General features: G+C 45.3%; 1 protein-coding gene across 3 annotated transcripts in view; it reads left to right on the top strand.

Annotated features, from left to right (window-relative positions):
* Nucleotides 1-17,154, top strand: part of LOC139056133 (2',3'-cyclic-nucleotide 3'-phosphodiesterase-like) — a 67,422-nt gene that overhangs the window by 8,535 nt on the left and 41,733 nt on the right. The window contains exon 1 of one of the 3 annotated variants that reach the window (XM_070534034.1): nucleotides 5,803-6,046. The exons of the other annotated variants lie outside the window; for them this stretch is intronic. Within the exon in view, the coding sequence (XP_070390135.1) occupies nucleotides 6,001-6,046 (46 nt within the window). The 5' untranslated portion in view covers nucleotides 5,803-6,000. Of the gene's footprint in view, nucleotides 1-5,802; nucleotides 6,047-17,154 lie in introns of those variants that run through there. 3 annotated transcript variants of the gene reach the window in all.

Genomic DNA, 17,154 nt, shown 5'->3' on the forward strand with positions numbered 1-17,154 from the left:
TCGGAGCTGGCAAGTTAAGAATGATCGCGCGAATTCATATAGCACGTAGTGGTTCCGTCTTGTTTGAATTTTTTTTTTCTGATAAGCATCGGACCGTTCGGAAACGCCTGAACGTAAAATAGGGAAAGTACAGTGATACCCCTGTCACACGGGCAATCTAAGTGCACACTTAGCGAGTGCACTTGGCCGCTAGTGTCATTCTCGGGCTGCCACACGGGAATGCTTAGTGACACTTCAGAGCGCACTCGGCTGCGAAGTGTCTAGCCTCGTTAGCAACGAGTAAACAATAAATAAATATTGAAAGTAGAGTCGGGAGCAACTCTTAATAACATTTTTCTTAAATTACTAATGTCACAAGCTAATAAAATGTGCCCCACTGCACAAAAAAAAAATACAGCGAAGGACTACTCTCGCTCTCGGGCTGTTTACAAATATATGCATTGCTTTCTGACTCCCGATCGCCATCGCCACCAATTTAAAAGACCACTCTTTCTTATCGTGTAGCAATGCGCATCCACAATGTCACTCAGCGCGCTGAAGGGCACCTGCTCAAAGTGCACTTTAGTTTGCCGGTGTGACAGGGGTATTGAGTCAACAGTTTTACTGGTGGTCATGCGGACTTCGAGCGTGTCCTGTGGGGCTGCGCCTGTGCCGGTCCTCCTTTCACTCAAGAGGAAATGATGAAGCTCATTAGGGCCCAGGACCAGACCGCTCAAATCCTGGTTGTCCAGAGGGCCCGCGAGAGGACCATCAGGTGAAACCTGATGGTCCTTCCCGGTCAAAATGATAGAACCTTCCCGGTCAAAATTCCAGCTCGTGCGGCTTCTGCCGGGCATGTGACGTCTGCAGGCAAAGCCCTTCCACAGCGATCGACGGACGATGCGCTACAGGCCTTCACGTCGCAACAAATAGTGTTCTTGGCGTTCATGAGCTCTTCCCCGTCAATGAGGCACCGTATATATTCGCGTTTCTGAGACTTAATTCTGTGGCGCATGATATCACTTAGCGGCAGTGATTGCGAAAAAGGTAGAGCCATCTTGAAGCGCTAATCCAAATATGAGCTGACGTGAAGGACGCACATGTACTGGGGGTTCCATACTCTCTGTGGACGCCATGAGTAGAGTCACTGGAAAAATTTTTCCGGTGACTTTAGCCATGAGTAGAGTTACTGTATGTGCTACCGCAGGTACGGTAGCATATACAGTAACTCTAGCCATGAGTCGCCTTGCGCGCCACCTATTAGCGTCGAGAATTTGGAGTGGCGTCCTCTCGCGAGTGACGTCACAGCCAGGACGCCGCTCGCTGCGGCTCGCTCGGCTGCCGCGCGCGCTCGTTCTCTTCGTGTATGCCTGGCGTATGGGTGGGTCGAGCCGTACTTATTGAACGGTATGTCGGCTTCTTTCTGCTGCCATGCCTGAATCACAGTTTCTTTTCCAAAAGCGCGTGAGTCGAGAAAATTTGCGGCTTGGATATCGCAAGCTATGTAGCGTTGAAAGGGTCTACTGGTTTGACAATGCATATATGCGCTTTGTCTGACCATAAATTTTGCGTAAAAAGAATGTGTGCAAATTCAACGCGCGAAGTTGCGTATGATGCTTCGCTAAACACTTAACACTCCCTTGTAGTTAGCCATGAGAGACATTCCATTTTACATTGAAGAAAAATCTTGGTAATTGGCGTCAACGTATTATCCATGTTAGAAAGACGCTGCCCAGTGAAGTGTCATCATGATTCTTATTACTCTGGTGAGTCGTTCTAATCAAGTATGGCCATTTATTAATGCGTAAAAAAGCGCGCCTATCTCTTTTTTTACGCATTATTAAATGGTCATACTTGACTATTTCTTAAGAAAAAGCTTGCTGCCCCTTTCACAAACCCTCTATGAAACAGGCCTCCAAAAAACGGATTGCTAATGGCTGCTAACACGACGGCGCGTGATGTAGAGTATTTGCATAGTTAATTCACAAATACCATAGTAGCAATCACTTGAGAGAAAAGTTTCGTGGTTAAGATCAAGAGCCAATCAATTGCAAGTGATGAAATGTTTCATGGTGGCCCTCATTAGTAGCCTTTATCAACAGTATGGCACACCCCTCACGCAACGGTAGCATCCGACTGTCGGTATGGCAGGCGCCCATTGTCCGCGAAACCCATCAGTTAACTACAACTTCGAATTGAAACCATAAAGCATTTTTTACAGCGCCAGTTGGAATGCCTAAAGTATTCTCGAGGTACAACAGCGCAGCTTAGATTGCTTAGAAAAGGAAAATTCAAGCACCTTCTTCCTCACCGTGTCTCGTTCCAACGTTGTTTAATTATACAAACAAAGAACTATTCGCTCCGTCGGTACATAAAGGAGAACCTCGCAAACATTCATAAAGAAAACACCACATGCCTTACATATTTCGCTTGATTTTTGACCCTCCACTGGGGAGTTATGATATTTTCAATATGTCACATGCTACGCATGATTGACGCTTCGACTTCTTTCTGACTGCAACCATACGGTCCAAAAGGCATATTTCACTAAAACATTTGGGCCGAGCAGCCTGTGTCATTTCGCCAGGTTCGTCATGTATATTCCTCAAGCAACAAGCACCAGTAAATTTCTTCGTAGGTTGAACATGTAGCACGGAAAGTGGAATATATATTAGTACATTCCTTTTCGTATTCTGCAAATAGCTGTAAGCCTTCATTAGCTTTACTTCAAGTTACCGCCACTTAAAATAAACACGTGAAGAACCGCCTAATTTTGAGAAGCAGACAAAAAAGAAAGTAGTGATTGTAGAATCTAAACTGCAATGTTAGTTATGTCCTCAGGTTACTTCCGAGCGTTTCTCTGAAGAAATACGAAAATTCGATATTATACCACGAACCACTCGTCGTGAGCAAACCTGTTTTAGCGGATTAAAATCAGAGTAACTGTTGTAGAAACGGTGTAACTGCTGTGAAGTCGTGTAAATCAAAGTAACTGTTGTAGAAGTTGTAGTCCAGAAGTCGTTTGTGACATACTTGTTGCACCGCAGCAGGTACGTTGTCATAACCGGATTTTTATGTACTACGTTTTTGCGGTTGTGGATCCGCGCATGAAAAACCCGCAATGGGCTGGTGTGCGCTCCTTCGGCTGGCAGTGTAGCGTTGCCTTTGAGAGCTGCATTGTCGTCTAAGAAATGATCTCTTTAAATAAATTTTCGCGAATGAAGACGTCGTAAAAATATATTGGAGACGGTCGCCATAAGTATACAAGCAGAGATAACGACGGCGAACAAACGAAAACTTCGCAGAAAGCACCCGGCTGTATCCGAACTGTAGCAGACGACAGGCGCGAGTCCGTGCCCTGACGTCACGCGAACGGCGCTCGCAGCGCCCCTGTAGTTCGTTCTCGGGGCTAATAGGCGAGCACTTTTCGCTTGGCCACTTCTTCAAGTGCAGGCAGAACGCGTCGAGGCCCCGCTGCTGAGCGTAGACAGCCAGATAGAGAAAAGTGGCTGGACTCGCAGAATACTTAGCATTAAAAGAACATCGCGGGAGCGCAACGGCCTTAATTGTCGCTACGGGTGCACCGGAACGGAATACAAGCAAGGAAAGCAGACAGCACGGGCGCTGGTTCTCCGCATTCTTCACTGTACGTTACTTCCACAGGGTGATAAGGGCGTCTTTTTTTTTTTTCTCAGTTTCGGTATACTGCGTAGTAAGCACTATAGTTCCGGTATGAAAAACTGATTTTTGCGTGCTCTTTGCGACAGATTGAGCTGCATTTCAAGCGTAATATTTTGCACAGAGGCTACCGCACGTCTAAGCTATCTAAAGCTAGGCTTTTTGCGCGGTCGAAAATTTCGTTGCAGTTGGCCTTTAAAGCTGTTTCTCATTACTTCGCCTCCGATTTTTCAAGGACGGCTGGCCCGCAAAAACAGGAGCGATCTCCAAGATTCGAAATTTCTAGAAATTGAACTTTTTGGTAGGGGAAGGGGGGGGGGTGGAGTGTTGCGCAGCGAGAACATCCTACTCAAGTACTTTACGAAATTGAGGAACTATAATGAATATACTTAATTACTTTTTTTTACGAACATTGTACATGTCTGCCAAGTTTCAGCATTCTGCGAACATTTATTTAGAGTTGAGGCACTGGTTAAATCGTTAATTCACGCGTATCTTGCCTATCTTCTGTATGATGTACGAACTCACACAGTCGAAAAAGCAGGAGCACATTCACGAAGCGCGCTCGGCGTCGGACGCAGTGGTGGCAGCAAGTAATACATATATTGGCCTCGAGCTCCACCACTGGGAAAGCTGGCGCCACCGTCGGCGTGACGTGCTAGGAGGGATCACGTGGACATAGCGGCCGCGTCGGCTGCTTCGGGAGCGCCGAAGCGAGCTGAAAACGAGTTTGAATTCCCTCGTACGCTGCGGTCCTCATTTAGTGGCGAAATTTTCCCGCTTCGAGTGTCTCCTTTACAACGCTTGAAAGCACTATAATAGGTAGTGGCTGCCTTTGAAGGCACGCAACATGGTAGGCTATTGCTCGGTGCCGCAGGGCCGGACGCACGTAACGGAGGCCGGTGTCAGCTTTATTCACACGTAGCCGCAGGACAAGAAGCTGCGTGAAGCTTGGCTCGCGAAACATAAAACCGGCAAACAGTCATCGGTTACAACTCGGGTATGCAGCAAGCACAGACTCGAGGAAGATTTCTGCTACGGCGCCCGGTCTGCGATGTTCTGAAAACGCACACTGAGACGCTCGCCCGAGTCTGCCGCACGACAAATGTCATGACAATTTGGTCTATCAACTTGTCGATGTTATAGACACTGGCAAGTTCAGTGGAGTGGAAAGGCAGCGGTAAGAAGCACATTTAAAGAAAGCATGGTATATGGTCATGTTTGTGCTATGAATTAATGCACTGGATTACAAAAAAGTAGCAGCGGGAAATTGCACGCTGAGAACACCGATAAACATACAGTGCGACGCAACTCGAGAAATAATATTGAAACGTCGAAGAATTTAGAAGAAAGAAAGAAGATTGAATCGTCGCGAAGGCACATCATAGTACCCTAGGCGTCGAAGTCTCTACAATGAAATTATTTTTGAACAGCTCTGATAGCGCCCACGCAACAATGGTTGCTTGTATACTGTCAAGTGCTCATATTCTGCGGCCTAAAGCTCATGGCACGGTGCGAAAACGCTCACGCGGCGAAAGCGAAACAGTGCGCGGGCATGCATGCAGACGCGCAGTCGGTCGCTGCGAATCTGTGCGATCGCTGCATTGAGGCTTCATTCTATTGCGCTCCATTTAGTTATACAAACACTATAAGAACACATTTCACATAGTTTGCTCTCAGCGTTTACCTACCTTTCACGCAAGAAGCCGGTCCGGGAGACTCCATCGCGGCGACCGTGCACAATGGCGTTAATTCACTGTACGTATTCGGTAAAGAGATGGCGTCTGTAAACGATTATGTGTTTTCAGTTTGCCCAAGATTATTATTTAGACAGTAAAAAACTTCTCTCGTTTCGAAAGTACTTCCACAAATGTCCGGGAGAGCTCGCGCGTGGTGTTTTCAGTGAGCGCTGACAGCAAAACCTATGAGGAGCGCACCGCGTGATCCCTCATACTACGCCAGCGAGGCGCTTCCGATTAAATGGCGACTCCGTAACTCCTCGCCGCCAATAGGCGAATGTACGAGTCGTCAAGCCATAGACAATGGAAAATCGTAATCGCGCTGCCGTTATCGGCCGTACTGAAAAACAGTGAGGGGGGCGGGGGTAAACCGGTGCAGTATATCTTACGCAGATAACGTTCGCCCATATAAGCGCTGTTCAAGCTGTACACCTGCTTCATACTTGTGATTTCGCTTTGTCGCGAAGGTTTCACTGGGTTCCCCTGCAGCTGTCACGTGCAACATCCCGCGGTAGTTGTCATATGTCATTCTCGCACGAACGCCGGGAGCAGCGGTTCGTCAACTCCGGACGGGAATTTTCGGCTCAAGGGCCAGGCGACCGAAATGGCATCGAGTCGCAAATGTTTCACCGATGGGCTACCATTCTCCGGTATGGAGATTTGTAGTATGAATGCGTTGTTGTCAAAAAGATAGCTTTCTTTGGCATTGAGACGCTTGGCGCCTTATGCGCTGCTCCTTCCTCCATGACGGCGTCACATAGCAACAATTCAATTGGAGAGTGAGCGTGCCTAATAAAATAGAAGTTACTAGACAGCTTTGGTTTAGCGTGGGTTTAGCGGAATCAAGAAATGCGCATGCATGGCATTTTGATGCGCATTACGATATTGCCATTTTCAAATTGCTTTGATAGTCCGGTCTCCGGTCGGGTAGTTCAGTTTGCTTATATAGAAACTCATCAGTAATTTTAAATAACCAATAACCGAGGTACCGAAACGGATAGCTGCTTTGTTTGACGTCACAATGACTCAATGACGTCAGATCCTACACTACCGTATAATGTCGTGCTAAACAGGACACGTGGTACTAACGTTCCCTCCTCCCCCCCTCCAAAAAAAAAAGCGAAGCTGACGATGTCTTCTGACGATACGGGGAGCTTTTCCAGCTCTTTCGAACTAGACAGCGGCGATTTTAGTGACGATATGAGCGCTGAAGGTTAGTCGTTTGCTTTTGAACCGCCGCCGCCACCGCGCGCACTCAACGCATTGTGCTGCGGCAAGACAGAGATGGACCGGTTATCACGCCTGTCAAAATAATGTGATTGTCGGCCGTCGTCTCGTAGAAAAAAATTCGCAGTTTCGCCCGAAAGTCGAAGCACTGATTGCGATAGCAAATTAGTAGATAGCTGTACGAAGAAGGATATCAGTTTTATCGGCAGTATAAGCTTGCAAACATTCGCTTACTAACTAAATTAACAATGATAGAATGTCAAAACGTAACTCAACGAGGACGTAGAAAGAAACACACGTAGAGACAGCGCTGTCTCTATCTGTCTGCTTCTTTGCACGCCCGTATCATATCCAGCTTTTCTGGACACGTACCAACTAGCGCCCCAAGCGGGCCCGGCACGAAGCTAGCGCGTTTTCAATGGAACGAGCGGGTTTTTCGCGAATAACAAAAGCTGCAGGCCGATTATTGAAAAACGCAGGTGACAAACGTGTTCTGGAAGACAGTCCACACGAGCCAAATGCAGTGATCACTCTATGGCACGTAAAAATTTTGTTCCCACAGCAGTTAAAGTTTTAGCAATGGAAGCCTATGGAAACGACAAAAATTTGTGCTCGATTTTTGAGGCAAGAATGATGACTGTAATAAAACTATCCAGTCTATCGTAATACGCAGTGCATCGTAAGTAGTCCGGAGACTCAGCTTTCGATTGATGCCTCTCTCGACTCTCCACATATGGCGTAAGACTGTTCCCGAAAGCGATTTTTGTAACACTGTCGTGAAAATTGCCGTGGTATCTATAACAACATGAGCGTACCCCTCGGCGAAGCCTCGGTAGCCGTGGCCGAGTGGTAGAATACCGAGCACCTTTCGTCCCGCATCACGGCGGCCGCGGTTCGATTCCCCCTTCACAGCGGTTTTTTTTTTTTTTTTAAGCAGCATAGGACCTAGTTTTGTAGTCTCTCACTAGATGGCAGAATCACGAAACCCAAGATTTGCTTTCGGTTTTGGTTTCTCAGCAGTGCATTTTTTGAAAGCCGCATAGGGCTGATAGTCTCCTACCAAATGGCATAAACACACAACTCAAGAATTGCTTTCGGTTCTGGTTTTCCAGTGGTGCTCTTGAAATATTATGCTTTCAGTTTTTCCTTCATAAAACGTAGCAGTATCGTATTCATTTGTTAAGTCATCGCTTTTATGAAGGTTTTATTCATTGGACAACATAACTAGAAGCTTGCGCATGGCTTTGTGTTACGAAAAAAAAAGAAAAGAACTTTCGTGCTTTGTAGCGTGGAACCTGCAAGAACAAGATGGCTATTCTTATTGCGTTCTTCTGGAAGGTCCGTTTTCTTCGACTTTCGGCTGTCCTTAATGGCACACACTCCGAGCGAATGACGTCCAGCTGTGCCACAATGTTACCCGGTCGCCAGTGCCATTCCTATGCAACATTCGTGTGGAACAAAGGGTCTGCTAGGCTGAGTCGCTGCCCGAACGTTAATTATTTCTAAATATTCATCCAAATAAGAAATGCACCAACTAGGAGATGTGCAGCGTCTGGATTAGTAGCTACTGTCAATGTGTTCCCTACAGCCAAGTGGTATCAATCTGTAGGTGTGGCCGTAAAAAACAATTTGAGTAAATGTCCTTCGTTCGGTGCATTTGCTTTTAATGGGCAGCATTCTTTGTCGAGTACCCCTGCAATTTGGTAGCAAAATCGTGCAATATCGTGCCTGTAACGCCAAAAGCTTGACGCATTTCCCATATAAATATATAGGTCTTCATAAAAAGTGTTGGGGTGACCAACTTGAAATTGGAAGTGGCATCAGCATAAATTTGTGCCAAGGTGAATTTAGCAGTGATATGGGAGTGGCCCTACCTAAATTTGGGGTGAAATGGTAGTAAGCCAAGCTGAATTTGAGGCTGATATGGGGGTGGCCCAACCTAAGTTTGAGGTGATATAGGGGTGGGTAAGCATAAGTTTGGGGGAATATGGAGGTGGGTCAGCCTGGATTTGGGAATGATATGGGGGTGGGAGAACCTAAATTTGGCGGTGATATGGGGGGTGGGCCACCCTAACCATGGGCGTGATATGGGGCTGGGCCAAGCTGAATGGAGGGGGGGGGTAGGGGGGCTAACCTAAATTTGGGAGTGATTTGCGGTGGGCCATCCTAAATTTGAGGTGATAGATGGGTGGGCCAGGCTACGTTTGGGGTTGATAGGGGGGTGGGCCAACCTGGATTTGAGAATGATATGGGGGTTGGCGAACCTAAATTTGAAGGTAACATGGGGACGCGCTAACCTAACCATGGGGGTGATGTTTGGCTGGGCCAAGCTGAATTGGGGGGGGGGGGGCGTAGGTGATGGGTGGACTAACCTACATTGGGGTATGATTTGCGGTGGGCCATCCTAAATTTGAGGTGATCGAGGGGTGGGCCAGCATTAGTTTGGGGCTGATATGGGGGTGGGTCAACCTCGATTTGCAGGTGGAATTGGAGTGGGCCAATATAAATTTCGCGGTGTTGTGGAGGCGGGCCAATCTGTATTTGGGGGTGATATGGGGTTGGTCCTACCTAAATCTGGGGGCAATCTCGGGGTCGGTCAATCTAAACTTGGGGGCGATATGTGGGTGGGCCAACCTAAATTTTGGGGTGCGTCGACTGGAATTTTGGGGAACGATTTATGAAAATTCGTGGATGAACCAACTTGAAAATTAGGGGTGGCCCAATTGAAATTGGGGATGGGCCAACTCCAAGTTTAAGGCTGGGCGAAAAAAAATCGGGCGTGTCCGACTTAAAATCGGGGGGTGGGCCAATTCTAATTTGAGGGTGTGCCAACTTGAAATTTGGGGGTGGGCCTATCTAATGTTTGGGGGTGGGCCAATTGAAATTTGGGGGGCCTGTTTACGAATAGTTAGACAACACCAGTGGTGTTTCTGCATCTTTTTCATCATCGCAAAGTATGTATATTAATAATTGTTACCTAATACTCCTCAAGGTGAGCTACCATCGAGCCTTCCCAGCCTACTGGGCTGATAATGTGACAGAAGTACTCTCATCGTGACAACTGCGACGTTCAATGCGGAGATCACATGAACAAATCGCAGACTGAGCTGACCATTTTCGCACCAATGTCATTGCTAACACTACCCGCTCGTGCTAGAGGCAAAACAAGCTGACAACTATCATAATTCAACTTTCACTCGCACGCTAGTCGACACGCTCTCAGTGCACTATTTCGTCAATCATTGGATAGAGCCTTGCTGGATGTTTTACTGTCATGTTGCGTCGTTTTTCACGAAGGACGTCTCCCGAAAAGAGAATAGATTTTTGAGATTGACGAGGCAAGCTAGTATATAACTCAAACGAAGCAAATGTATAAACGGTTATAGTGATTTTTCAAAAATGAATATAAGTAAATAAGATTTCAGATGGTATTGTTTCGACCGGGCATGACAACGAGTTTTTCCCGCCTGTCACAGTGCTTTGACCGAAAACCTAATCATTTAGCTCAAACGTGTTGCCCAATACTACATGTGCTAAATGCAGAAAAGTGCGGTGCGTGGTCACAGCTTCAAAGCCAGTCTATTTTGTGTACGGTTTTGATATTGTAGTAATGTGGAGTTTTCTTCTTTATAAGAGCACAAAAAGAAAAATATAACAGATGGTAGCTAAGCGCAAAGTAAATTGGAAGATCTGAAACCAGCAATTATTTTTTTATTGTGGATTGGTCTTCTCCGCCGGTAGATCGCTGTCGCATTAATTCAAAGAATTTTGTTTGTGTGCAACTGCAGCAAAAACGAAAATACTACCATTTCATTGCCAGGACCTTTATGCCCTCCAAACACACAAGAAGGACACCAGATAATTGGCAATATCAGTTTATAAACTGACATTGTTTTGCTCATTTGAGTGTAGCGTAGTGCCTGCGGACGGAGTATTTTCTTAGCATCAGTCCAGTGTTAGCAGTGAGAAGCAGTTCGGTCTACCATTCCCATGAGGGCATACTAGCCATTGTAGCGCTTTACTGTAGGACAAATTAAGTGCTAAAAACTTGGTGTGCCTTGTCCTTTACGCAGGTCGTCCATCCATTCTGTTATGGTGACGATCAACGTTGTGTCCGTCAGGCCTCCTCCTCATTTTTAGCTTCACCATCGCGAGAGTGGACAGAGAAAGGAAGCTTTCTTCACAATCAGCCCCAGCGGGATTCCACCACTCGTAGCTGCTGCAATTAGCATTCAGTGACTGGGCATGCTAAGCACATCCTTAGTTTCACAATGACTAGAGTACGCAGAAAAAGTAGAGCTTTGGTCGCTATCACTACCACGAACCCATTTCAATGCAGATATAAGTACGTGCAGGGGCTGAGTATGCTAACCTCTCCGTTGCCACCTGCTTCCACCACCTTAGATTTTCCAGGCATACCTGCTTCTTGTTTTCATCGCAGACGCATGCAGGATAAACGCGGATAACTAAAAAATCTCAGTGCCCTTCCACTCTGTGAAGAAACATGACCTGCAAAGCTGTGTATGTGGGTCCCTTAATGGTGAACTGCACCTCCACCGTATGTCGGCCCCGCATTGCACTGTCTTCGAGATCGGCCCACATATGGGGAGTGCTTAACACCTGCTTCATCTCCGCCGCTGGTCTCCCCGGCATGGCATTACATTCGGGATCAGCCCACATATGGGGAGCGCTGAACGCATGCTTCACCACCGCTGCGGGTCGGGCCGGTATTACGCTACCTTCAGGATTTGGCTCTACACGCGGACGCGATAGTGGAGAAAGTAGCCCTTAAGAGGAAGCTTTAGCTCTGGTGGTCCTATCTATATAAATGTAAAAGGACAATTCGTTTTTCTCGACAGCCACTGCATCTAATTTGACAAGGTTTGTTGCATTTAAAACAAGAACTCAAAATCTAGTGTCTGTTGGTTTCGAATGCTTGAATTAGGTCATCATTTGTTTATTCAAAATTGTTCAAAATTGCAAATTTTAAAAAAACGAAACCATCAAGTTTACAACTCTCTTTCGGCAAAGAAAACTGATATCAAAATTATGTACATTGCATCTAACAGCACATCTAAAGCAGACAAAATTGATATATTACGCACGAATCTTAAAAAATTTAGTAATACGGAAATACAGCTTTTCTACAACCCTTGTTCACAACGTAACGACTTCACGTAACATATAAATCGGCATATTGGAATTGTCTAATGGATGCTGTTTACAGAACCGCGATATCAGTTCTTGATCTGGAGTTCTTAATTTGTAAACTTCGTGCTTGTGTACTTTTCGCACTTTCGAATTGTTGAATATCTTTTACCAAAATTCAGGCCCTAAATAGAAATTCCAATAGTCACTAGAATTTACCTTTCTCTCCCGAATCCAACAAATTTCGTTAAAATCGGTCCAGGGGTTATCTAAGAAAAGCGTTTCGGCGTTTTACATCTATTTGAATAGGCAGAGTCGGAGTAGGGCCCATGTTAAAGCTTCCTCTTAACGACTTCGCTGTAAAAAAAAGAATAAAAGAATTAAAGAAAACAAAAACGCTGCATCTATCAATATCGCCGGCTCAGATTTCGTCAGGATGGCACCGTCGTCAGGATTTCGTCAGTGTTGCATTTGTGTCGCTGGTGAATGTTTTGGTGTTATGAAATCCCTCCTGCTCTTGTCGGGTGATATAGAGACGAACCCTGGTCCTGACAAATTGGACCGTGTTCTTGCTAAGCTGGAGACATTGTCAACCGGCCAGGACCAAATAATAACCGATGTACAGGACCTTAAACATCAGATGCGTTCTATTGACACAACTATTTCTGATTTGAGCAAGCGCGTAGCAGATCTAGAAAATGTTTTCCAGGGTATTTCAACTCTCAAAATTGATCTGCAGTCTGCCCAATCTGTATCCGCTAAGACTGCTGCTCTTGTTACTAACCTTGAAGCTCGGTTAGATGACGCCGAAAATAGGTCACGCCGCAACAATTTGATATTTTATGGCCTTTCGGATTCTAATTCGCGCGAAACGTTCGTTGAATCGGAAGAATTGCTAATCCGCCATTGTCGTGACAAATTACGCATAACCTTGGACCCATGTCAAATTGAGCGTGCACATCGTCTGGGCCGCTACGAAGATGGCCGTCAGCGGCCGATTATAGTTAAATTTTTGTCCTATAAAACAAAAGAAACTGTCCTCTCAAATGGGCCCAAGTTAAAGGGCACCAATTTTAGCATTGGAGAAGACTTTTCCCTTCCAGTTCGTAAAGCACGCAAACACCTTGTCGCATTTGCAAAAGCAAAAACCGGACCGTTCTCCCTGCGATACAAGACTTTGTTTCTCGGAAAGAAACGCTACACCTTCGATGCCGCCACAGAAACGGTTACGGAAATAGCATAGCGCTTACCTCGCCATCGTCACAAACCTAATCTGTGCGATACCGCCCCTCGAGAGAATATTTGCCTCTCGGTTATCTACACCAACATACGCAGCCTGCTTCCAAAGAGCGATCTTGTGTCCAGCCTCGTGTCTTCAACGGGCAGCAACCTGCTCATCTTGACAGAGACCTGGCTAACTGATAACATAAGTGACGCTGAAGTTCTTTGTAACCTACCTAACTTTAATCTTTTCCGCACTGATCGCACAAACTCTCGAGGGGGTGGCGTCCTTATTGCTACAAGCAATAAGCTACAGTGTCCCCGCATAAACATCTCTTCAGACCTTGAAATATTATGGCTCCTTTGTCGCGCCACACCAGTATCTATATTATTTGGCGTTTGTTATAGACCCCCTCACAATAGCCCCGAATTCCCCCGTAAACTTCACAACATTTTAAACGAACTTAAAACTAGACACCCTAAGGCACACATTCTTCTTTTTGGGGATTTTAACTATCCTGGCATAGATTGGTGTGCCCCTAATTATCCTATTTTAGACATGATGAATGCCGTGAATTTATGGATGTCTGCTTAACTTTTAACCTAGCCCAACTAGTAACCCAGCCTACACGCATCGCCGGAGATGCTGCTAACATTCTTGACCTCATACTATCTAGCCACCCCGACAGCCTGAACACTATTACTTATCTCCGTGAAATCAGCGATCATAAAGTCATTCATGCATGCTTTAACTTCACCCCAATAACATAAGCAACTTGCCAAAAAACAATTTCTCTCTACAACAAAGGAAACTATGAGGCCTTCAACGCGGAATTGGAGGCCTTTTTTCCATCATATCAGGGGTCATTTGACGAACAAGATATCCACACAAATTGGTCAATGTTTAAACATAAAATTAATGAACTGACTAATAAATATATTCCCAAATGCAGCTTCCGCGCTAACCACCACAAGCCATGGTTCACCAAGACACTGGGAAGATTAGAAAATAAAAAGAAACGCCTTTTCCGTAGTGCTAAACTGAGCAGAACAGACTGCGCATGGGAAAAATATTACGCTGCTGAAGAGGCGTATTTGGTCGCAGTAAAAAACGCTAAACATTCCTTTTACCACATCGATTTGCCAAACATACTTACAGATAACCCGACTAAATTCTGGCAACTTTTAAACCCCCAATCTTCGCGCGTTGTTACCCTGACTGACGATTCTGGACGTGTTATTTCAGACGTTGAGTGCGCTAACATATTTAATTCTGCCTTCGCATCTGTATTTACTAACGAACAAAAACCACCACCCCTCATGACAGCCAGTGACCTCACAATTGCAATGCCAGCCATTACATTCTCAGAAACCGGCATATCCCTTCTTATAGATAAGTTAAAACTTTCTTCATCTACCGGCATTGATGAAATCAACACAAAAGTCTTAAAAAACACTCGCCACACGTCTACCAAGTTTTTATGCTTGCTATTTTCGCAGTCCATTTCTACAGGTATCATACCCCACGACTGGAAAGTGAGGAAGGTCGTCCCAGTCCACAAGTCGGGTAAAAAAGATTCACCACTTAACTACCGCCCCATATCACTTACCAGCATACCCTGCAAGCTCATGGAACACGTGATTTACTCTTTAACAATGCAGTTTCTGGACTCAAATAATTTCTTTCACTCATCACAGCATGGATTTCGTAAAGGTTACTCCTGTGAGACTCAACTAGCCATTTTCGTTCACGACCTGCATGCCAACCTTGACGCTAATCTCCAAACCGACGCAATCTTCCTCGACTTTGCTAAGGCATTTGACAAGGTACCCCATAACCGCCTATTTCTGAAACTTTCCAGCCTAAACTTGCATTGTGACATACTAGCATGGATAAAGGAATTCTTGACTCACCGCTCCCAATCAGTCATCATCAATAAACAAATGTCTAGCTTACTACCAGTTTCCTCAGGGGTGCCCCAAGGATCCGTCCTTGGGCCTCTTTTGTTTTTAATTTATATTAACGACCTACCTCAGAAATTAGATTGCCATATTCGGATGTTTGCCGACGATTGCGTTATTTACAAAACAGTTACTGACACCTTTAACCAACAATCCCTACAAAATAACCTAAATCTGGTAGAAAACTGGTGCAACGACTGGCTAATGACACTTAATATAAACAAATGCAAATATATATCTTTCCACCGTCACAGTAATCCTCTCCTGTTTCCCTACACTATCTCTAACGTTCCTATCGTCCCTGTCCAATCATATAAATATCTCGGTGTTCATCTTAGCCAGGATCTTACGTGGAATAGCCATATCGCGAATATTATTTCATCTGCTAACAAAACGCTTGGCTTCCTAAAGCGTCATCTCCACTCTGCCCCCCTGCATGTTAAGCTACTCGCATACAAATCACTAGTTCGATCAAAATTAGAATACGCATCGCCCATCTGGTCCCCGAAACAAGTATACCTTGCTAATTCACTTGAATCAGTTCAAAACAGGGCAACTAGATTCATTCATTCCTCGTACTCTTTTGATATCAGCATATCATCTCTGAAATCGCAGTCCAACCTACCTACTCTTGCACTTCGTCGCCACATTTCTAGTTTGAGCTTATTTCATAAATTCTTTTATTCCGAGCTATCACAGGAACCCTACATCTGCCCTCCCCCACCACGTTTCTCTCTTCGCACCGGACATCAGCAGCAGGTGTCTCGACCACGAGCACACACAAAAACTTTTGCTTCGTCATTCTTCCCCCGGACTGCTTGCGACTGGAACGACCTTCCCCAAGAACTTGCTGCCATCACATGCCCATCTATGTTCCTTAACCAAATTACTCGTGCGCTTGCATCACAATAATTATTTTTGTTTGTATAACTCGTTCAACATTTTTCTGTTTACTTTGTTAACCTATATGTGTCCCACCCCTTATGTAATACCCTCACATGAGGGTCTTTAAGGAAATAAAGTGAAGTGAAGTGAAGTCCCCATCGGCACGGCTCCGTGAGCAGCTACCAAGCTGTTCACTTTCGTTATCTTCCTTCCCTCGGCGGCCGCGCATTGTCTTGATGCCAGCGGCGCGCTAAATCTGCACCATCATTCCATCATGCATCGCTTCTGCGACCAAGCAAGCTTTCGGCGGCACGCGTACACTGCCGCGTTGACACCAAAACTGTAAACTGCTTGCTTTCGAGAAAACAGCATGAATAAAAATGGAAGGCGACTATAAGGCCACGGGGAATATGTTCGCGGGGCCATACTATTGATGACAGCATCCCGAAAGGCTAGATGTGGTCAGGTTGACTTTACAGGTTTGGAAGGAACGACTGACGGTCTAGCTGCTTCATTATCACATAAACAGCGCTTGAAGTTGTTAGCGCAGTTTGTGTGTTGTTCCTCCTTTGTGTCCCGTCGTGAACTGCTGTTCTTTCTGTGGCTTTACAGATGTTCCTTTTCTGCGTCAGTTATGCCTTCCAAGAGTGTTTACTTGGAAAATGTTTGTTTGCATGGCTCTTACAGAAGCATGTTTAGTCGAAAGTTTTTCGATTGGCTGCATAATCTCGAGGACGGGCTCCAAACTTCTCATTTTCTTTAGCCACTTAAGAACCATTACTGAAAATTTAATTAACGGAGCTTTGTTGATTACGCAAACAACTTCTCAACTTACTCCGCATCTAGAGATTACCAATCTGAACACTCGAATGATAAAATGATGTTAACATTGTTTGTATCATTTCAATAGTTTTGTTTCGTGCAGTTAAAAGCAGCCGGCATTTTGATGGTGTTGTAGACTTCTTATAAAGTAAGTGTGAAAGCTTGGACAGGTTATCTTGGCACAAATCAACTTCATGAGCTTAAGCACATGTGCCCAAACTTGCACGACTGCCTTTACAACCGATTCTGATATATTATACACCTCAGCGCTACGGTACATCTCACAAGGTGTGCGATAACATTGTGTGCGCTCCCGATTAAGTGCCTGAGCGTTGGTGGCATCAGGCTCGGTTTCCTGGCACCATAAGGAATAAAAACTGCTGCCTGGAGGAAAGCAGAACGAAAAGTACTGAAATATTAAGATGAGGCTTTCGCTGGATGTATTTTAGCTGTCTATAAGATCTAAAGAAAAAATACTGTGATTTTGTGACAA

Source organism: Dermacentor albipictus, chromosome 2 (genome assembly GCF_038994185.2).
Source record: "Dermacentor albipictus isolate Rhodes 1998 colony chromosome 2, USDA_Dalb.pri_finalv2, whole genome shotgun sequence".
NCBI classification, from domain to species: Eukaryota; Metazoa; Arthropoda; class Arachnida; order Ixodida; family Ixodidae; genus Dermacentor; species Dermacentor albipictus.